This window comes from Boleophthalmus pectinirostris, unplaced genomic scaffold (assembly GCF_026225935.1).
Source record: "Boleophthalmus pectinirostris isolate CB_2022bp ecotype Guang Dong unplaced genomic scaffold, ASM2622593v1 HiC_scaffold_18, whole genome shotgun sequence".
Classification (NCBI taxonomy): domain Eukaryota; kingdom Metazoa; phylum Chordata; class Actinopteri; order Gobiiformes; family Gobiidae; genus Boleophthalmus; species Boleophthalmus pectinirostris.
Genome location: NW_026571133.1, coordinates 9,438,001 through 9,461,655, shown reverse-complemented (window position 1 = coordinate 9,461,655; position 23,655 = coordinate 9,438,001). Strand labels below are relative to the sequence as shown.

General features: G+C 38.6%; 2 protein-coding genes across 2 annotated transcripts in view; both read right to left on the bottom strand.

Moving 5' to 3' along the window:
• The window catches only part of LOC110165103 (solute carrier organic anion transporter family member 1C1-like), a 29,904-nt gene extending 12,094 nt beyond the window's left edge, over positions 1-17,810 (bottom strand). Inside the window, exons 1-9 of the mRNA XM_055153450.1 lie at positions 17,517-17,810; positions 16,129-16,222; positions 10,865-11,006; positions 10,344-10,476; positions 8,914-9,035; positions 8,329-8,475; positions 5,733-5,831; positions 4,152-4,418; positions 42-206 (exon numbers count right to left, since the gene is read on the bottom strand). Coding sequence (XP_055009425.1) covers positions 42-206; positions 4,152-4,418; positions 5,733-5,831; positions 8,329-8,475; positions 8,914-9,035; positions 10,344-10,476; positions 10,865-11,006; positions 16,129-16,179 — 1,126 coding nt within the window. The 5' untranslated portion in view covers positions 16,180-16,222; positions 17,517-17,810. The remainder of the gene's footprint in view (positions 1-41; positions 207-4,151; positions 4,419-5,732; positions 5,832-8,328; positions 8,476-8,913; positions 9,036-10,343; positions 10,477-10,864; positions 11,007-16,128; positions 16,223-17,516) is intronic.
• A 4,616-nt stretch (positions 17,811-22,426) lies between these two features.
• LOC110153501 (mucin-19-like) overlaps positions 22,427-23,655 on the bottom strand; it is a 17,304-nt gene continuing 16,075 nt past the window's right edge. The window contains 3 exon segments of the mRNA XM_055153901.1: positions 22,427-22,480; positions 22,874-22,981; positions 23,078-23,115. Of these exon segments, the coding sequence (XP_055009876.1) occupies positions 22,427-22,480; positions 22,874-22,981; positions 23,078-23,115 (200 nt within the window).

The following is a 23,655-nucleotide window of genomic DNA, read 5'->3' as shown; positions in this document are numbered from 1 at the left end:
CAGCTCGAGAATAAACAGGAAATCTTTGCTGCATGTTGTACCTATGAGGAAGATGGCCTTGGAAGCTGACTGGCCGAAAATTTGCTCCAAGAATTTAGGCTTGAAGGTGATCATGCCGATAAACCCGTTCACAACCACGAGGTACGTGAGCACCAGCAGAGAGAAGATGCTGTTTTTGAACAGTCTCTTTAGAGAAGGGATGAAGTCTGGAAAAAGAGAGACAATTCAAAGTTATTAAACAGCAAGAGAAATACAAAACAAGCTTTGAAATAGTTTCATATTCTGAAACTTGATTTATTAAAGGTCCTATATTACATAAAATTGATTCTTTTGATTCATCGAAACACATACCTGGAGTGTTTTATTTCATTCATGCATGTTTGGTTAATCCTTTATTATTAGTCTGTCTATATCTCCGATGCTCTGTTCCACCTTGTGATGTCATGAAGCGGTAGTTTTCAAGTTAACAACTGCCTTTTACCTTTTGTTAAATAGGCATTTGCCATTCCAGGTTTGAAATCATCCAAATGACTCTTGTGAAGGTGTATGGAGTTTAAAAACACAGTGGAGCACTTCTTGTATTACCACATGACATCACAATGTGGAACAGAGTGTTTTCAATTGGAGAGAAGAACTCAGCCTAACTCATCTTGAAGTGCGTTAAACGAGTGTGAATGAAACAAAACACAGCTCCAGATAAGTTTTTGATGAGGAGTCATATTATCACATTATAACATGGATCAGAAAATTACGTAATAAAGACCCTTTAAACAGTCATAGAAATCAGTGTTTACATGCTAATACAATTCAACCTTGATTTATCTTGTCTTTTCCTGTTACGTAAGAGCGGCCCTGTTTGATCTTCAGTCAACAGTGCTTCTAAATTCAGATGTTGCCTTCCACTTGTTTCCAGATTTCATGGTGTCTTTCCAAGTATGATCTCTTGACCAGGGATTGTCTGGTCAAATCTAATCTAGTTAATGATTAGATACAACTTTCTGCATGGTCATTCTCCAAAATCTATAATATTTACTTTGCTTTTTGAATACTTTAAATGTCCTATTATGTGGAATTGACTCTTGTGAGCTTTAATCCATGTTAGAATGTTGATACCTCCTCAAAAACAGACCTGGAGTTGTGTTTTGTTTCATTCATACATGTTTGAGTAACACTTTGTTATTAGTCTGAAATAAATATGCAGGGCTTGAGTTTGAAACACGTGTGAATGAAACAAAACAACTGCAGGTATGTTTTTGATAAGGAAATAACTTTACAACGTATCGGAAAATAACATAATATGGACTCTTTAACAGAGACCTCGAGTCAGATGTGAGATTGGATTTGAGGTCTGTGACTTGAGAAGACTTGATGCTTCTCCTAAAAATTATGTTTTTATAAAGCACTTTTCTCTTTACAGTTGTTAAATGCAGCGCTGAATTTTAAAGGAACAAACTGGAACATGTCCCTCCTCACTTCTCTGTTTGTTACTATGGCAACAGTAACTGAAGTACTGTGATGTGGAATCCCCAAATGTACTACAGTAATATACAGTACAATACAGTACAATATAGTAAAACAGAGGGAACTACAGAGAAATACATGACAAAATATCTGTTATTTAGCTCTTTAAAATCTGAATTCTTTCTGTTCTCCCCTTAATAATTCACACTAAGATCTTGTCAAGACATTTAAAAAGGAAAAAATAGCATTTCTACTTATATAAATACTCATATATAAATATACCATGATTTTTAAGCACAGTTTAGTTTAAAATTCATATAAATAGCAAAAATCTAAGCTATATTTGGTACTTTTTTGGTTTAAAGACTTAAATGACTTGAAGCTCAAAGCTGATGACCTGGACTTGACTTGGACTTATGAGCCAGTAACTCGAGACTCGACTTGAACTTGCCCATTTTTGACTTGGGACTTGACTCGGACTTGAGGTCAAAGACTTGTGACTTATTTGAGACTTGCAAAACAGCGACTTGGTCCCACCTCTGCTCTTTAGTAATTGAAGTAGTAATGAAGTAATAGTAGCAGTGACTCAGTGGTTCGATCTTTTGCCCTCCAGCTCACAGCAATTTGATTCCAGCTTCAGACAGATAATAATGTGCTGTGTACTTTGGCAAGGCACTTCTACCTTCTCACCCAGTGCCCATAAATGATAGTGGTTTATGATTCAGTGATTAGTGGTGGTTCGAGGGCCAGTGAAAGAGTTTACCCCAGGGCAGCTGTGGCTAAATTTCGCTGTTGTCAGGTGAGGAGTGAATGTGTTATAAAGGTAAAAATATGGATCATATTAACTGGGCTGTAACAATGAATCAGAATAATCAATACTAGTCGACTATTAAAATAATCGTAATCATATTTTGAACAACAGTAGCTCAGTCAGTAGAGTGTCCACTGATTCGAAGGTTGTCGGTTCGAGTGTTCCTTGAAAAAAAAAAATCCCATCCAATTTGAATGAACTGATTCACACAGTTATTTCATGTTATATGGTGCAATTTTGGATTCTCCTGAAAAACCTCTGAACAAGAAAAGACCCAAAATTTCCATTATTACAAAATCGAAAGACAGCAGGTATTTGTGAGACACATTTTTTCTCTACAGGTTAGAATTTGATCATGTTTTGCAGTAGCAGATTTTAAACAACAAAAGGGTGCCACACAAAATTGTTAAAAAACATTATCAAGACATGATTACGATTATTTTAATAGTCGATTAGTAATGATTAATAGTTACAGCCCTATTGACATGGCCCAAATTTTTTCTCTCAAAGATGCTTTACATTGCACTTTTCTTTCATTCTCTCGCTATAATGTGCCGTTTTTCTTTTTTGTTTTGTTTTTTATATATTTATTGTTTTTCCCCATTGTTCTTGAGACACACACATCTCTATTTATTTGAATTATGGTGGATTGAAAACCTGTCTTGTTAGTTAGGTCACTGACTACATAACCAGAGCTGAAAGAAGTTTTATTTTTTGTTTACATCCATTACATATGATGATTTTTTCTTCTTATGATTATTGTAAACTACTATCATTTAATGTCATATTGAGAGAAAATCTAATTGCTCTGAGACCTCGGTGATTAGTGGCACTGAGGGTAATTGGTTGGGGACCCTCCAGGTTTGGGGGCCCTAGGCAACCGCCTAATTTTTCCTTATGGTAGCACCGCCTCTGGGCATGTGCTTGAGTGTTGGTGGTGGTCAGAGGGGCAGATGAGGCAGCTTAGGCAGATTGTCAGTCTTGTCTATGTCAGTCTGTCCCAGGTCAAACATGGTGTGGAGTACAAAAAGTAATTTTATATATACTTATACTTTTATGAATATATATTACTTTTACTGTATTTTAACTGCTCAATATGCTTAAAGGGCCCATACTAGTATTAAGATCTTTTCTGATGTATGTTATAATGTTGTTTCCTCATCACAAACAGACCTGGAGTTGTGTTTTGTTTCATTCACACATTTTTAACACACAAACCTTGGATATTTAGACTAAACTCATCTCTTAAGCAGAAACCACCCTGTTCCACCTTGTGATGTCATGTGGTAATACAGGAAGTGCTCCTATGTTTTTAAACTCCATACACCTTCATTAGAATAATCTGGATAATTTCAGCCCTGGAATTGCCAATCTCTATTGAACTAAAGGTAAAAGGTAGCTGTTAACTTGCTAAAGATCGTTACATGACATCACAAGGTGGAACAGAGCATTTTGAGCTTTGGAAATGTAGACAGACTAACAATAAAGGATTACTGAAACGTGTGAATGAAGCAAAACACAACAAAGTGCATGTTTTTGATGAGGTAACAACAGTATAATCTGTCTTAAAGTGTACAAGAGTCAATTTAGTGTAATGCAGGACCTTTAATGCTTATGCCCTTCATCCTGCTGCTATGACTGTCATTGTTTATGACATATAGGCTGCACTGACTGTCTTTATTGTGCTCATGTTTACACTGAGGTTATTGGGTGGGCTCTTGCACCTTTAATATTGCACTTCAAACTAAAACTATGCAGTGTTTGACGCTCTAGACATAATTTTGTTGTTTTTCTATGACAATGACAATAAAAATCCAGACACTTGAAACTCCCCTCAGAAAGGCCCTATCTGGTCTGGGAATTGAACCCTGGGACTCACCTTTGGCCAGTTCCTTGAATGTAACAGGCTTCTCTTTGGGATCTGGCTCTGGGACGTCCGCCGGCAGAAAGCTTTCCTGTTCAGCCACGAAGGTCATCTCCGTCTCTTTGGTTTCAGGGGGATTTTTCTTCTGGCCTTGTTTTGGTAAAGATTTGGGCAGGAACCAAAAGGGAACACTGGACATGAGCACCACTGTCCCGGTAATGATGAAGCCCAGCCACCAGGCACCCACCCACCGGGAGTCCTTATAGGTAATTGTCACCGTATCTGGGAATTAAATGGAAAATCAACACATGAATGACTGAGTACAAATATAGACTATATGAAACAGGTTTTATCTAGTTTTGCTCTGGTCTAAAGTAGTGAAATAGACTGCACATGTAGTTAAACCTTGCTTAGTTGCTCTTTTGTACATATTGAAGTCATTTAAAGCTGCACTGTGCAACTTTTCACATCTGGTTGGTATTGCTTTGTCTGGAATGCTCCACAGTGTAGTATTAAACTCATCTAACTTGCATTACTTCTCTAACAGGTGTTTTCTTGGTAATAAAAATACCCTGGAAAAACTTTTATGAGCTTTATGACTGGGAGTTGGCTTGCCTCTCCAAAGGTATAACCTGTAACTTGGCTTGGTGGCACGTTTCCTTACCCCCTTATAACCCCTATTATTAACCTAGAATTCTTATTGGAATAATTATTTAATGCTTATTTACTTAACTGTAATTGTTAACCAGGTTCAGAGGGTTAAATAAAGCATGTTTAAGGCACAGTTTACATTATCAGGTCAGAGGTCTGAGACTGTTACACAAGAGACAAGAGACTTACCTTAAAATGCATTGTGTCAAAAGTTAGAAATTGAGAAAATTGTGACTATTTGGTCTGTAGTCAAGAAACAGTGACTCCCAAGTTAATAATTAAACTGTAAAAAGTCCATCCAATGCAATCTGTTGACACAATAGTGTAAGGAATCGGAACAGTTTGACGGGCAAAGAGTCAAACAACAAAATCAAACAGATAATTTCTTATTCATCTGACCAAATAAAAACATGACTAGCTATGGCAGCCTTGTAGTTAAGCCTAGTTTAGCCTTGATGTAGACTTCATTTGGTTCTGTTCTAACCTTGGTGTAGTCCTGGTCTAGTCCTGGTTTAGTTTCTGGTTTAGTCTCAGTTTTTACTTTTGTCGATACAAACTACACATACATTTGTATAATTACTCTCTTGCTAGTTTTGTTATTTTTTTGAATTTATTATTACCATTTATATAATTATTATATTATATTGCTGCTCTTTATTATTATAACATGTCGTGATGTCTGGGCTGCTGTGTCCAAATAATTTCCCTTGTGGACCAATAAACACTCTGGATGTGGACCACAAAATCACCTTCAAAACATAAAAATATTTTTGTTATTTATTTCATATTTTTAGCCATCAAATGTCTCATTAGTGCTTATTTGGTCCAATCTAAACAATATTAGTGATATAAAACACTGAAAGTAGCCATTTTACGATATGTTCTAGTAATACTCCACACTATGCACTATGCCATTTAATAGGATAGACAAAACAAACTCCATACCTAAATCCACAAATCCAATGTCCACATAGACTTTGGCCAGGTACGAGCCGAGCATGAAGCCAAACATGGGCCCCAAAATACCCACTGTTTGGATGCAGGCTGAAAAAACAAACATAAATAAAAACATAACATAACCTACAAATTAAAACTGCAATTCTGTGGACAGAGTCTCACAGTCAAATAGTGTGTATATATTATCAGTGTGGACGCTGTGTGTTCGTGTTGTGACCAGTTTGTTTTGTTTTGCTGATGTTGTTAGAGCTGGTTGTGTTGCTGGGGCTGGTTGTGTTGTTATGGATGGGTGTGTTGTTGGGGATGGGTGTGTTTTTGGGGCTGGTTGTGTTGTCGGGGCTGGTTGTGTTGTTGGAGCTGGTTGTGTTGTTGGGGCAGATTGTGTGCGATGGATCAGGTTCTGTTGTTGTTTGTGAGCGGTACGTCAGGTTGTGTTGTTGGGGCTGGTTGCGTTGTTGGAGCTGGTTGTGTTGTCGGGGCTGGTTGTGCGGTGGATCAGGTTCTGTTGTTGTTTGTGAGCGGTACGTCAGGTTGTGTTGTTGGGGCTGGTTGTGTTGCTGGGGATGGGTGTGTTTTTGGGGCTGGTTGTGAGTGGTGTGTCAGGTTGTGTTGTTGGGGCTGGTTGTGTTGTTGGGGCTGGTTGTGAGTGCTGTGTCAGGTTGTGTTGTTGGGGCTGGTTGTGAGTGGTGTGTCAGGTTGTGTTGTTGGGGCTGGTTGTGAGTGGTGTGTCAGGTTGTGTTGTTGGGGCTGGTTGTGTTGTTGGGGCTGGTTGTGAGTGGTGTGTCAGGTTGTGTTGCTGGGGCTGGTTGCGTTGCTGGGGCTGGTTGTGTCGTTATGGATGGATGTGTTGGTGGGGATGGGTGTGTTTTTGGGGCTGGTTGTGTTGTCGGGGCTGGTTGTGTTGTTGGAGCTGGTTGTGTTGTTGGGGCAGATTGTGTGCGATGGATCAGGTTCTGTTGTTGTTTGTGAGCGGTACGTCAGGTTGTGTTGTTGGGGCTGGTTGCGTTGTTGGAGCTGGTTGTGTTGTCGGGGCTGGTTGTGTTGTTATGGATGGGTGTGTTTTTGGGGCTGGTTGTGTTGCTGGGGATGGGTGTGTTGTTGGGGCTGGTTGTATTGTTGGGGCAGACTGCACACAGTGGATCAGGTTCTGTTGTTGTTTGTGAGCGGTACGTCAGGTTGTGTTGTTGGGGCTGGTTGTGTTGTTGGAGTTGGTTGTGTTGTCGGGGCTGGTTGTGTGGTGGATCAGGTTCTGTTGTTGTTTGTGAGCGGTACGTCAGGTTGTGTTGTTGGGGCTGGTTGTGTTGTTGGAGCTGGTTGTGTTGTCGGGGCTGGTTGTGCGGTGGATCAGGTTCTGTTGTTGTTTGTGAGCGGTACGTCAGGTTGTGTTGTTGGGGCTGGTTGTGTTGCTGGGGATGGGTGTGTTTTTTGGGGCTGGTTGTGAGTGGTGTGTCAGGTTGTGTTGTTGGGGCTGGTTGTGTTGTTGGGGCTGGTTGTGAGTGCTGTGTCAGGTTGTGTTGTTGGGGCTGGTTGTGAGTGGTGTGTCAGGTTGTGTTGTTGGGGCTGGTTGTGAGTGGTGTGTCAGGTTGTGTTGTTGGGGCTGGTTGTGTTGTTGGGGCTGGTTGTGAGTGGTGTGTGTCAGGTTGTGTTGCTGGGGCTGGTTGCGTTGCTGGGGCTGGTTGTGTCGTTATGGATGGATGTGTTGGTGGGGATGGGTGTGTTTTTGGGGCTGGTTGTGTTGCTGGGGATGGGTGTGTTTTTGGGGCTGGTTGTGTTGCTGGGGATGGGTGTGTTTTTGGGGCTGGTTGTGTTGCTGGGGATGGGTGTGTTGTTGGGGCTGGTTGTATTGTTGGGGCAGACTGCACACAGTGGATCAGGTTCTGTTGTTGTTTGTGAGCGGTACGTCAGGTTGTGTTGTTGGGGCTGGTTGTGTTGTTGGAGCTGGTTGTGTTGTCGGGGCTGGTTGTGTGGTGGATCAGGTTCTGTTGTTGTTTGTGAGCGGTACGTCAGGTTGTGTTGTTGGGGCTGGTTGTGTTGTTGGAGCTGGTTGTGTTGTCGGGGCTGGTTGTGCGGTGGATCAGGTTCTGTTGTTGTTTGTGAGCGGTACGTCAGGTTGTGTTGCTGGGGATGGGTGTGTTGTTGGGGTTGGTTATATTGTTGGGGCTGGTTGTGAGCTGTGTGTTAGGTTCTGCTATAGGGGCTGGTTGTGTTGTTGGGGCTGGTTGTGTGCAGTGGATCAGGTTCTGTTGTTGTTTGTGAGCGGTACGTCAGGTTGTGTTGCTGGGGATGGGTGTGTTGTTGGGGTTGGTTATATTGTTGGGGCTGGTTGTGAGCTGTGTGTTAGGTTCTGCTATAGGGGCTGGTTGTGTTGTTGGGGCTGGTTGTGTGCAGTGGATCAGGTTCTGTTGTTGTTTGTGAGCGGTACGTCAGGTTGTGTTGCTGGGGCTGGTTGTGCGTGTTGCATCAGGTTGTGTTGCTGGGAGTGGTTGTACGCAGTGGATCAGGTTGTGTTGATGGGGCTGGTTGTCGGGGATGGTTGTGCACACCCCCCTAAAAAATAATACCACTAGTTGCTACTTGTACCAACCCAAATAGAAAGGAGTGTTTTCCTCTCGTGAAAAGTCATCGATGTAGGACACGCCCAAAGGCATGATGGGAGTTTCTCCAATTCCACGTAGCATGTTTCCCAGGAATACATAAATCCACATAGGAGACCCACCGGAATGTTCACAACCTAATGAGTGAACAATGAATGAATGAAAAATAAATGAATCAAGCAAATGGTAGATAAATATTATTAATAGAACAACATTTTGGGGGGGTCAAGATTTATCATGTGTATACATTTTCTTTGTACTAGTGGGAAATTTTTGGTAATTTATTATTATTATTATTATTTTTATTTTTTTTTGCAATTTTATAAGATTTGTTAAGATTTGAGCTGTAGAAGTTTGAATTATTATCTTATTATCGACTCTTTATAGATACATGTATTTATTGTAGCTCATATTTTTTAACAATACATTGTACACATTGTGAATTTAGAATATTTTTTTATATAATTTTGGTTTGGTTTCAATATTATCATTTATCATCTATATTTACTTATTTACAGCAGTTCATGGCACTTCAGTATGTATTACTGTGACATTATTGTGACAGGATACAGCACCTGTCTTATCCTGCAGACTGGGCGTGTCCTCTGTGTCCAGGCTGTGGTTGGACAAACAAGGCAGGATTGTCTCTGTGCTGTTTGCTTCAACTTTGTGGGACATGCTGGTCTCATATTTATACCTGAAAACACATTTATTCAGGAGATTAGTTAAGAGATATTATACTTCTTTGAAAACCAGATGCTGAAGTAGGGCATTGTATCTTTAGCACAGACCGTAAATGGACATAGCCAATAGAAAGTGAAAATGGGGGCACGTCATGGATCTATTAAAATAACTGGATGCTTGTAGCTGCCTTCTGTTGGTGTAGTGGCCACTCACTGGTACTACAGTGAAAAAAATCCCATGGCCTGAGAAAGGATTTTTCTCATAGAATGCAATGTAATCACAAACTGCTCATGCTCAGCTGACAGGGTGCCTACAACTTTCAAAAATGTCAGATTTGTTGGCGATTTTTACCTATTTTTGAATCTTAAACTTTTTCTCAGCTCAAAACCCTTCAGTTGTCTTAAAAACGCTTTATAATTGTTAGCTCTGGCTCTGCTCTGCTCTGCTCTAGCTCCTCTCACTCTGATTGGTCAAAGCGAACACGTGACACACGAGACCGCGCTCCATGTGTGCACTTGTGTGAATTCACGTGAGAAAAAAGCACTACTGCGCATGCTCAATCGGCCCAGAGCCACCAGAAGTATCTAGCCAGGCAAAAGGCTAATCTGGATTCATGTGCTCATTGACTTGAATGGGCGGCCATTTTGGAACCCCTGGGCTTGGGGCGCGTCTGGCTCCATCGACTCTGGCTCCATTTGGCTTTATACTGAAAAACTGTCACCCCTCTCTCTGTAATTGCTGCAGTGATCCTCGTCATTTTGATCTTAAAATGTTTGTATTAACCCACTCTACATGATCCTATAACCGCAGGCCCCACTGAGCTTCACTTGACTGGAGTTGAACCCTTTAGGTGACGTCCAATCCCTTAGTTCACTTCTTCATGGAGTCTATGGTCTTTAGGCAAGCCAATTCACCCACATTGCCCAACATGTACCGTATGTGGTGTGTGGTGTCTGTGACCGTTGGTGGTAGTTGGAGAGGCAGATGGTAGCTCAGTGTTTGTCCACTGATCCAAAGGTTGGCAGTTTGATTCCTGCTCTCAAACATAGACAATTTTGTCTGAGAGGTCATATCCACTGACCCATGGCCCACAAATGAATGCTGTCATTGTGACGGTGCAGATTAGCAGCCTCAGTTTGCTCATTTTGCCTTTGTGCAGTTGTAGCTAGAGCAGTTAAAGTGTGAAAGTGAATGCAAGTGCTGTTATGTGGGTATCTTGAAAGATGTAGCTACATAAATCCAGTGAATTATTATTTGTAAGTGCTCATTTTAACTGATAACCCCATGGAATTAAAACACGTAATATTAAGTTTGTACTCACTGCCCCTGGAAGAAGTGTGGCAGAGCAGTGAGATAGGCTCCAAGCGCCATAATGAGACACCCAGCCCCGATCAGCCTGGGCCGGTGAAGTTTAGCACCAAAATAACTCACAAATGCAATTACCAGAAGATTACCTGTTACACAAAAACACGTTACCAAGTTGTTAATTATAAAATAACTTAATAAAGGCCCATATTACACTATTTTTGATCAATGTTATAATGTTGTTTCCTCATCAAAAATGTACCTGGAGTTGTGTTTTGTTTCATTCACACACAAACCCTGAATATTTAGGCTGAGTTCTTCTCTTAAACGAAAAACACTCAAAGTATTTTGAGCTTTGGAGATGTAAATAGATACTAAAGGATTACTCAAACATGTGAATGAAACAAAATACTGCCCCAGGTTCATTTTTGATGAGGTAACAACATTATAACATGGCTTAAAGGTCACAAGAGTCAGTTTTGTGTAATGTAGGACTTAAACCACATAGAGTAGCTGGTTTTTGGAGATGTAGTTTACCCATTTCAAAGCTGCCGTCGATGGCTCCAATGAGGGAGCTGGGGATGTCGAAGCGTCTCTCGATCTGCGTGATGGAGCTCTTCATGTACGCTCCACAAAAAGCTTTGGAAAAATACACAAACGCCATAGCAGCGAGGAAGAGCTGCAAAAGGAAACACACACACACAATATTATAGATGACAAACAGACACACAGGTGATTGCGCTCACTGTGGGATCCTAGAATTGTTTTTGACCAAACTATTAGACAACAATTATAATTTACCCATTTTCAACCATCATTTCTCTTACCATTTAAATATGCACTATGCAGCTTTTCTGGTGGGAGGGTGCATTCAATTTCAGACCTTTTTTGTAGCTTTCAAATGAACAACAATAAAAAACATGCATTTTTGCAGTGAACGGGATTGCCTCTCCATGTCCTTGTCTTCTGCCCTGATTCACCAACTGCTTTCATTTCGTGGAAACTGTCTGACCACAGCACTAGCACTCGACGGTAGGCGGGTACTTTTTAAAAATTTAACCAATCACTGCTATTTGGTCGTGACATATGTAATGCGCCAGAATGCTCAGTGGTGTCAAAGTAATTGCCGGCACAACAGTAAACAAAGCAGAAAGTGAACATGTCAACGATCATTGTCATTTCTGCGAGATGAACTTGCGAATTAAAGTTGCAATAAAAAATGCGAAGTTTGTATATGACAAAGGAAGTCTAAAGGAGGATAGCATATGCAGTCTGCTATTGCACCTCGGGTTGGTTCAGCTCTTCGCTGATTGGTCGGTGCGCGGTCTACAACTTCCGGGGTTCTTATAAACCGTCTAGTGTATTCTGATTCCTGACCTAGTCATTGGAGAAAATGAAATTGAGCGGAGGCACTAGGCAGCTACTTGTCTTCATGGAGATTGTTTAATGCTGTGGAACATTCCAGACAAAGCACTAATTTATATTGCTACAAGAATGCTGCAGATCCTTTAAATTCCATGGTACTGTATCGAAGAATTTCAAAGTGACTAAAAATTTGAACTGTTGTCATAGCAATTAACATCTCAAAATGACATCTGTAAAAAGGAAAATGCATTAAGGAACTATACACAGTGTATTTTTATTTATATATTTATTTTAACTTCATTAAATGGCATTTCAAAGTCACTAATAAATGTTAAAGGTTGTATGGAGGATTTTTTTTTGTTTCAAATTGTCAATGATAGCATTATAGAGGTGCAGTAGCCTTGTAATTATGATGACCAAAAAAAAGAGAATAAAAATTCATCAACTCTGGACGTGGTGGGGCCAGCTAAACATTTGCCAATAGATAACGACATTGCCTCGTTATCTGTTGAAAGAAGAAGACAAGGGGAAAAGCAGCGAAGCCAAACTAAGGTGATTCTTGTAGATTCATTCCAGCGATGGCGCAACTGAAGCAGACGCAGGGTCTAAAGACTGACGCACTGGTCGCCAAATTACTCCTGGACAGGAAACTTCTGCTTATTATGAAAACGTACTTTATTTCCAAGAGCTAGACAAACGTTTTTCAGGACACGAAAGCGATATCCTATGTCTGAAAACGTAATTTTCAAGGCAAAGAAAGAGTCCGCTTGCTGCTGCGTGTTGTAGCTAGTTCATTCGCACTGAATCTCCGCGCACTCTTCTCTGCTCCCCTTTCCTGCTCCTGTCCCGCTGCCCGTTCCGCTCTTCCCCCTGCTCCTCACTTCTCCGGGCACGGAATCTCCGCGCACCGCTCCCCTCTCCTCTCTCCTCTCCTCTCTCCCTGCTCCGCTCTTCTCCCTGCTCCTCACTTCTCGTCCACGAACGAAATGTCCGCGCACCCGCTCCCCCCGCTCCTCACTTCTCCGTCTTGCCTAAACAACACTGTAGTTAGTTGTTTACAAGTCATGTGCAGCGCACCGGCTGTAAACAAACCTGTTTCTGGCGTAGTGAGGAGGCGGGAGGAGGCGTTTCTACGTAGGGAGCTGTAGGGGAGGGGGGGGGGGTTTCACGCACGCATGCGCAACATTTGAAAAAGGACAAACAGTCGCTGGATTTCTCGTTCCTTGGAAAATCCTCTATACAACCTTTAATCTCAAATTGTTTTCTCGTTTTTTGGTGTAGCTGAGTGTTATACAGTCGTCCCTCGCTATATAATAATGAAAACTCGGACATCTGCATCACTTTATTAAAAACAACTCGGACAGCCAGGACAGGACGTGAAAAACTGACATGTTCAGGGAAAAATGGACATTTGGTCACCCAGCAACCTACATTCGGTTTGTCGATTAAAAATGTACGTAATCAACAAAATTGTTAATGATCAATTGGTCTATTAATCGAATAATGCCCATCCCTAGTAGAAGACTTAAAGAAGCTTCATTTGAGTTTTATTTGGTTTAAAATATATTTGAGAAATCTTAATGTACTGTAGAAGTCATTAGTTGACTAGTCGACTAATTGAAAAAAAAAAGAAATGCTGCCAAATCGCCTACTAAAATAATCGTTAGTAGGGTTAGGGTCATGTTTGTGTCACAACTGTAACAGAAATAGACACTGAATGCTTATAATGCTCAAAGTCCGTTCATGTAACTTAGTAAAATGGGTCACACAGAACCCTTTACCTACTTTATCTTTTTATGGTGTTGTCCATATCTGCTCAAATGAGAGTTAAAGATTATGTAGGTCATGGGCACTTCTTTGACCATATTCATATAACTTAGTTTGACTTACTCCCAACACACATAAAAGTGCAGGATCAAAATATTTACCTTAAAGGTGCACTGTGTAACCTTTCTGGTGAAGTGTCTACTGCTGCTTTTCTCCATGGATATTTGCAGCCTGCCTGGAATGTTTCACAATCTGTTTAGCATTTTCTCATTATGGATCTTTTAATTGCTCAAAAATCCATTTAAAAACATTTTTACTGCGAGTAAAGTCTCCTATCCACAGCTCTGACTTGTAACTTGCTCTGCAGTAGTTGTGTCACCTTCGTGTCTCCATGGAGATAGATACTTTTAATGCCATACTGTTGAACATTAGGGGTGTAATGGTATGCAACGCTCATGATATGATATCGTCACGGTATGAACCTCACAGTACGATATTTATTGTAATATTTTGTGGAGACAAAACTGGGAATATGCTTCTTTTTCCTCTTAAAATGCCTTGACAAGACTTAATCCAAAGAACTGAGACTTAAAAGTGCTTAGAACTGTTATTTCTTTTTGTAGTCTCCACTGAAATGGAGCAAAGGACCATGGTCTATGTAGTTCCCTCTGTCTTTTTTTTAGCTATTGTTGCACCATAACTCTTAATTTAAGCAAAGAGACTTGTAATTTGATATATTGTGATGGTCCACGATATTATTGTGAGAACTTTGACGATATGATTCAAGACACAACGGATTCCAGGCACTCCAAAACAGTAGAAAAAGTAAACACATCGCACGAGGAAAAATATAATTAAAAGGCCTTTATTTGAATGGCCAAAGCCAACATGTTTCAACCTCAACTGGTCTTCATCAGGGCTTAATTAAGAACAGTTCTTTTTTTTCTTTTTTTTTTTTTTTTTTTTTTTGCCTGTACCATGTCCTGTTTTTGTGAACCTGTTTTGTCTGCTTCCAATTTACTCCAGTCTTGCTATTGGTTGATGTGTTCTATTTGAAGGCCACACCTATGCTTTGTTCTTAATTAAGCCCTGATGAAGACCAGTTGAGGTTGAAACATGTTGGCTTTGGCCATTCAAATAAAGGCCTTTTAATTATATTTTTCCTCGTGCGATGTGTTTACTTTTTCTACTGTTTTGGAGTGCCTGGAATCCGTTGTGTCTTGAGTCTTGATCCTTTTTTCCAAGAGCACCCTCTTTGCTCCTACTGATTGGAACACCTGTAGCAAACAGCCACATTTTTGGTCTTTTTGACGATATGATATCACAATATTTCGGTTACTGTTACATCCCTATTGAACATACTGATCAAAGCAATAACATCTCCATGGAGACAACCAAGTGGGATCCCCTCCACTAGAAAAAGTATTATTTATTACTTCGTTGCGTAATAAAATGAGCAATCCATGGCTGCTGTTTAGAGTCATTTGTGGTCACCGTGAGATATCACATAAATCAGATTAGATAATTTTAGATAACAATTGTATTTTTCTGTCAGGGGCACTAAAAATACATGGAAACTAATTATAAACTTTAATTCAAACATGGAGTCTTCACAAAGGTTTAATAGTTTCATAGTGATTAGTATTTATGACATGATTTCATATGGTTGTGTAATTATGTAGATGTGTTTTGATGTGACAATGAATACAAGGGACAAAAATGTTATGTGTGTCTTGCTTGTCTTATATCCATATTTTTGAGCATTAAAGCCTCGAATGCATGACAACGCAGGAAATGCACAACTCAATTTGAGCAAGTTTATAATGAGCAAACACTGTTACAACATGGTTAAAAGCTTTTACATGTCCTTTTTACGCAATATGTCTACTTTAAAGGCTGTAGTTAAAGGTGTGCAACTTTTCTGGTGGATGATCGTACTTGTCTAGCCTGATTCATCAGCCAGTTTAACTTCCTGGAAACTGTCTGACCTTGGAGCATTAGGATTCGTTCAGCTCGACTTTTTTTTACTTAACCAGTTACTTACCAGTACTTAACTCTTTGTTCAGGCTTTAAATCCTCAGTCTCGGCAGTCATTGCCAACACAGAATGTATGGCTCTTCGCGGACTGTTTGGTGCCCAAACTCCCACTTCCGAGGGTTTTACAAACTGTCTAGTGTTTTTGCTGGAGATAAATTAAATTGAGTGGAGGCACTAGGTGGCGCCAGCCTGGCTAGTACTTGTTTGTCTCCATGGAAAGGAATGTTCCAGGATATGATTTTAAACATTTATGGGTGTTTCTGATGCTCAAAAACACAATAATTCCTTCTGTGAATAGGGGAGACTCTACACATTTCTGAAAAGTAATGTAGTGTAGAGTAGCGTTGTGTCTTTTGTGATTTAATAGGTTTAATGTGATTTAATGTCTTGTGTGGATTAATAGGTTTCATCTATACTATGGAACATTCTAGACAAAGCAATAACATATCCATGGAGACAAGCAGGTTGCAGATCCTCCACTAGAAATGTTACGTAGTGCACCTTTAATTTATGACTAATAATGTGTTCTATTTTGAATAACTTCTCATCAGTGATCTTGTTTTCTCTGGATTAAACTTGTGCTTTGTCACTGCTATTGACTGAGCGGTACTGAGTGTTCATATTATTCTGACCTTGAGCTTGGAACAGCAGCCCTCACGTGGAGTTTTAGCTGCCACACTCATGATGACAGTGCGTCAAGACCAGAGAAGAAGAACAAAACAGGACCTGCCATGCACACAAACATCAGGGAATACAATATAATCACAATCTGTTTTACTCACTTTGCACAGTGTAAATGTGTAAAACTGATTTCATTAAGGGGTGGATATAAGAATACGCCTTTTTCAGTTTCTGTCACACGTCACACTCAGAAAAAAAATATTAAAAATGCAAAAAATTATATAGTATAGTGCAAAATATATTTAAGAAGAATTATAAACAAATAAAGAATAAAAGGAAGAAAGAAATTTTAATTTGGACAATTCAAAACTTAAAGGAACAGTATCAATATATTTAACTAATAATGTCAACTAGTACAGTTTAGATCACTCAGAACAGTATAGAAAAACAGTAAGATTTAGTGACCAGTCTGAACTCAAGCCCAGATATCTCAGAGTTCAGGGGCAAATGCTCACCCACTAAACCATTTAAATCATGTCACTGAAAACTGTTACAAGATTTAAAAAATAAATAGTAAGGATAACTATTTCACAACAATATCAACACAACATACTCTATACTGTTTATTGTGTTAAAAAAAAAAAAGTGGTGGCTTTAATTTTAAACATTGCATTTTAAAAGGTGCATTGTGTAACTTTTCAGATGGAAATTTAAATGCTTTTCTCTATGGAGATGCTATTGCTTTATCTCAGACATGTCAAACTCAGGCCCAGGGGCCAAATTTGGCCCGCAATATAATTATATTTGGTCCACGAGATCATATCAAACAGGTATTAGAGCTGCCCGCTGGCTACACATAGACTATAGAGACATTATTTATTTAAAATTTTGTTATTATTTTATATTTTGGTTGTTCTGGATTCAATGTTTAAGCAAAACTATTATTAAACATTTATTTTAATAAGAAAAGTTTTAACATTACAAATATTACATATCTCATCGAAGATAAAACATGCAAATAGCAAATTAGTCCCAGTTTTTAATTTTGGCTTTCTGTGAATTTGAGTTTGACACTGTTGCTTTATCTGGAATGTTCCACAGTATGGCATTAAAACTTTCTACCTTCATGGAGACCAAACCAGACCAAGCTACAGGTCAGATCTGTGGAGAGGCAACCCCGCTCACTGTCAGAATGTCTGTTTTTCTAGTTTTTTTTAAAAAGCTGTAAAACCAACTGTAATTGAATAAATGTAAAGTAGAGCTGTTTAATGCCATACTGTGGAACATTTCAGGCAGAGCAGTGACCTCTCCATAGAAACAAACAGGTGAAAAATAAAAAGTTACATAGTGCACCTTTAAGTTTTTGCATAAATGTTGAATGCGCTGAAGCTATACTCACCTGAGAAGCGGCAGTGGTCCTGGAGGAGGTGATGGGTGAAGGCTCCCTCTACGCACCAGGACTTTGGGCTCAAGCATAGATCTTATCACAAACAAACTATAGGCTGTAATCAGTAACCCGCTCTCTCTCCCTCGCTCTCCTTTTCTCTCTCATGTGAGCCTGTTGATCGCGTCAGCACCAAACTTTCCAAATTACACAAAAATACACGTGACTCGGGTCCAGCATTATGCAAAGGTAGAAATACGGGTTCAAAGAGGTTTAGAGAGGACCTGTGCATCCTCTGCCGGTAGACATCTTAGGGCTCCCCAGTAGGGCTTTTGAACGCACCACAAACAAACTCTGGACACAGGGACTTTTGGGGGCTGTTGATTCTGAGGGGTTTTCAAAGAGGTGTGTGTTTTGCCCCTCTCGTGTCAAACTGCTTTTATAACCCTGGGTGTTTCCTAGTTCTGATCAAAGTCTTCCTGTCCCATTGATAGTCGCTAACAATGGCGTTCCCCTGGTATCTCCAGAATGTGCAGTTAAAGCCCGTGACTGGGAAAAGTCTTCAGCCCGACTCGAAATACTGATGAGATTAAGAAGAAATACAATGAGACACTCTCCTTAATGGAGGGTCATAATTACAGCTAATGTAATTATGAAAGTACTGCAAAACTAATGACAGTACTGCAAAACTAATGACAGTACTGCAAAACTAATGACAGTACTGCAAAACTAATGACAGTACTGCAAAACTAATGACAGTACTGCAATACTAATGACAGTACTGCAAAACTAATGACAGTACTGCAATACTAATGACAGTACTGCAAAACTAATGACAGTACTGCAAAACTAATGACAGTACTGCAAAACTAATGGTAGAACTGCAATACTAATGGCAGTACTGCAATACTAATTATGACAATAGTGCAATACGAATTATGATAAGACTGCAATACTATGCATTACTATACTACAATACTGCATTACTACAATACTATGCAATACTAATTATGATAATACTGCAATACTACAATAATTAGCAATACTATACTAGAATACTACAATACTACAATACTGCAATACTAATTATGACAATACTTCAAAAATAAATATGACAGTATTGCAATACTAATTATGACTGTACTGCAATACTAAATATGACAGTATTGCAATACTAAATATGACAGTATTGCAATACTAAATTTGACAGTACTGCATAACTAAATATGACAGTACTGCAATGCTAATTATGACAGTACTGCAATACTAAATATGACAATACTGCAATACCAATTATGACAGTACTGCAATACTAAATATGACAATACTGCAATACTAATTATGACAGTACTGCAATACTAATTATGGCAATACTGGAATACTACAATAATTAGTAATACTACACTACAATACTGCATTACTTGAATAATATGCAATATTAATTATGACAATACTACAGTACCACAATAATTAGCAATACTACAATACCACAATAATATCTAATGCTAATTGTGACATTAGATATTATTGTGGTATAGTTGGCTATAGTACAATACTGCATTACTAGAATAATATGCAATACTATACTACAATACTACAATATTGCAATACTAACATGAGTTCTGCAAATAGACACAAAACACCGAAGTATTTTCACTGATAAGAATTTAATTACTGTTAATGATGAGATTAAAGCATCTTAAACATATTTATCCTTAAAAGCTTTTCACAGATAAGAATTTAACAGTTTTAACAGAGATCTCCTCATAAGATTAATTGGCTTTAGATAATTTCAAAATCTGATCTGAAAAATTTGAAAAAAAATAAAAAAAAATAAATAAATATATATATATATATTTCACAATAAAGCTAGTAAACAGTTTTAAATGTTTGTTCAGAAGAGCCGAATACTTGTAAACAAAATATGTAACTGTATTTCTGTTTTTGTTTTTACTTTACTTGTACATATACATTTATATAATTATACCTTATTTGACACCAGTCTCTTGCGATTTTTAAAATTTCTATTCATTTATATGTTTTTTCATTTTTATAGTTTTTAGTACTCTTTGTAAAATGTAAAATAATTAGCGATGTGTGAGCTACTGTGCAATTTCCCTTGTGGATCAATAAAGTTTGCTAAATCCACGTAAGTCTAAGTCTAAATCTACATTTTTACGGTCTGGTTTACATAATCCCATATTCCTCACTATTCCTATTTCTTAAAAGATGAAACATACTTTTATTAAATTAAAAAGTGTATATAGGCGGTAGTGACGAGGCTCTCCGCGCAGTCGGAGCAGTCACACTGGGTGACGTGGGAGTAGGTGTAGTTGCGGTTGGTCTGGTCTGAGCAGCGGAGGGTCACAGCTCGAGGCTCTGAGCGCGTCTCTTTACAACAACGTCTGCTCTGCTCCACATTCAGATGATCTCCATACAGCACCATCCTGCAGCAGAGAGACATCACTCACTCCTGCACTGTACACACTCAGGTCATAGAGGTCGTCTTACATATAACTGTGGATTTATTTATTTGAGTGCTGGCAGTGACTACTTGCACACATACATTTATATAAGTATGCCTTATTTGACTCCAGTCTCTTGCTATGTCTGCTGCTTATTTAGAATTCATTATTATTACCATCAATTTTTTTTACGCTTTGTTATTATATTTATTGTTGATGTGTGAGCTACTGTGTCTAAATAATTGCCCTTGTGGATCAATAATTGGTATGAATGTGAGAATGTATTTATATTTATCAATTTTTATTGCTATAGATTTGCTCTGTCAAAGTTGTTGTATTTTGTACAATGACAATAAATCTAAATCTAAATCTAATCTAATAAAGTTCGTCTAAATCTAATGGAGGGTCCACCAAATGCTTGTCACCATGGAGATGTTATTCCCTTTGCCTGGAATGTTCCATGATATAGAGCAGAATCCCAGAATGCGCTTTGCAAATGCGTTGGCACATTTTGATTGGCTTGTTGGCTTGTGACAAAAAAAAAAAAAATATATATATATATATATATATATATATATATACACATTTAACAGGAGTTCAAAAGCTACAGATAAGCTATAGAGACTTGATTTATTTAAAATGTTATTATTTTATATTATGCTCATTCTGGATTCAATGTTTAAGCAAAACTATTATTAAACATTTATTTTAATAAGAAAAGTTTTAACATTACATATCTCCAAAGAAGAGAAAACATGCAGATGGTGTTGAAATTTTTCAATGACATTTAGTTTGGCCCACGACTTAGTCCCAGTTTTTAATTTGACCCTCTGTGAATTTGAGTTTGAGTTACAAGTTACAGGTCAGATCTGTGGAGAGGCAACCTCGCTCACAGTAAGAATACGTGTTTAGCAGGTATTTGTCTAACAATACAAACACCTGTGACTGAATATATACAAAAGAGACTAATCAAATTCCACTGGGGAATAGTCAAGGCAAAGCAATAAAATCTACATGGAGACAAGCAGGTGACGGACCCTCCACCTGAAAAGTCACATATTGCGTCTTTTAAAGTGGTTTAACCCAATGTTATGAACTGGAGACTGATCACATGATAAGTAAACTGACTGTGCCGTTTATATTCCCATACCCATTTTCAAATCATTTATTACCTCCGCCAAGGAGGTTATGTTTTTGCCGGTGTTTGTCTGTTTGTTTGTTTGTCTGTTAGCAACATAACTCAAAAAGTTATGGACCGATTTTGATGAAATTTTCAGGATTTGTTGGAAATGTGAAAAGGAAGAACTGATTTCATTTTGGGGGTGATCCGGAAGAAATCCTGGATTCTGGATCACTTTGAAATTTTAGTTAACATTGTGGTAAATGGGGCCAAAAATTTTGTTTCTCAATATCTCGGTTAATTATTGACCAAACCCCATGAAATTTGACTCAGGGATGGACAATGGGATCCTCTTTCATATTCCAAAGGCTGATCCGGATCTGATCCAGAAGACTGATTTTATCGCAATTTATATAAAAAATGGGGGTAGTCCTTGGCGGAGGTCTGCGCTCTCTGAGTGCTTTTCTAGTTTAGAATTGTTTCCCATTTAATTTGCACAAATAATGATTCTGATGACCTGATCCTGTGATTAGGCAAAGTTCTGGGGACCCCTTACAAAACCCAAAGCACTATGCCCCCATGCTCATATAAAACAGAGTGCAGTATTCATTGTTTTGAATAATATTTTTATATGTTCCTCTCTCACCTGTGCCCGCTGGAGCAGAGGCCGTCACACACAGGGACCTGGAGCTCAGAGAAACACTCCTCTGCATAAACCATCAGAGAGGTCATCACAGGAGCACAGCTACAAACACCTGCAAAATATCATTCGAACATTTTGTCACTGTCTATACTGCCCCCAGGTGGACACTCTCTGCAAGTACACCTCAGGAAGTACAATGCAACAAGTTGACAAAACACAATACGAGCTATTAGCTAAGATACTGGTAACTCACACGTGAACAACAAAAGCTGTATTCAAGTCTTAGAATTGGTGGCTTAAAAGATACTTCAACATTGTTTCTGTTGAACTAAATTCAGCATGAATCTGTATCAAAATCACAAAATTTGAAGCTTTATTACTTTATTATCTTAAACTCTGCGAAAAATACTTTTACTTAAGTAGATTTTTTCATGTGATACTAGTATTTTTTTCCAGTATCTGTACTTTTACTTAGTACTTCTTCTACCACTGACAAGAAAGTTACTCAATTATAAATAAATAAAAAAACAAAAAACAACAAAAATATTAAATAAGGCCCTCAATCAGGTATTTTCAAAGGATTGGCCACAAAAATGAGAAAGAGCAGCCAAAAAGTTTACTCCAGCAATAGTAATTTTACAGTCTGAAAAACTGAAGTAAATGTAATGTAAGGTACTGAAGTAAATGTAATTGAGGGCTACCCACTTCTGCATGTGAAACAGCAGTGATGATCATCCCAAATCTTGTCCTCCTGAAAAGAAAACATTGTTTCATTCACATGTTTAACTCACAAACCCTGTATCCGTATCCATACAGCTTCACAGGAATTATTTGGATAATTTCAGGCCTGAAATTTTCAACCTATACTAAACAAAAGTTTAAACTATCACTGCAAGACCTCAAAGGTGGAACAGGGCATTTTGAGCTTTGAAAATATAGACAGACTGATTGGGCTACTCAAACATGTGAGAATGAAAAACACACACAGAACACACAATGTATGGTTCCAGGTATGTTTTGATGAGTTCTTTATAACATGGCTTAAAGCTCAGAAGAGTCAATTTAGAGTAATGTAGGACCTTTAAAATTATACCAGATCCATCATTCACTAGTCCTTTATATAAAATAGAAACAGACTCAGTACCTCGGGGCAGTGTTGTGGTGAACAGACTTTAGTTTCATTTTGGATGCCTTCAGGGTTGCATATGAAGGACATACACGGCTCTTCACTATCTCTCCATGTTTCTCCAACCTACAAATGCAAAATTCAGAAAAAATAAACACACTTTAAAATAATCACTTTGCTATGTTGCATATCAAAGCTTGTATTTAATAACTGCATACTTACTGTGTAATTTCTTCCTTTGTAGAAGCACTTCTTCTCAACTAAAAGAATATTAAGATATTTCAATGACATTTGTTATGAAGAAAAAGAAGTGGAGCACTTCACTGGGCCTTAAAAGAGTAAAAAATAGCAGTACAGGTGCTCTACGAGGGTTGAAAGAGTAGTCTTTAAACAGAAAGTTACCCTTACTGGAAAAAGTAAAAATGGGCAAGGTACAAACCCGAGGCACTCTGACTGAGTGCAATAAAGTCCTTTATTGCATGAAGGGACACCAACGCGTTTCGACCAGCAAGATGGTTTTCGTCAGGGCAAAGTAGTCCTGACGAAGACCATCTTGCTTTTAATATATTCAGTCAGACTGCCTCGGGTTTGCATCTTGCCCATTTTTACATTTTCCAGAAAGGGTAACTTTCTGTTTAAATGACATTTGTTAGTTAGTAGCAAACTCAAGTGGCCAATACTAAAGATTTTTATTTCTGATTCAGAAATAAAAACAAATGCAGTTTTTCCATTTTTAAAGGTTCTATATTACGCAAAATTGACTCTTGTGAGCTTGAATCCGTGTTAGAACATTGTTACCT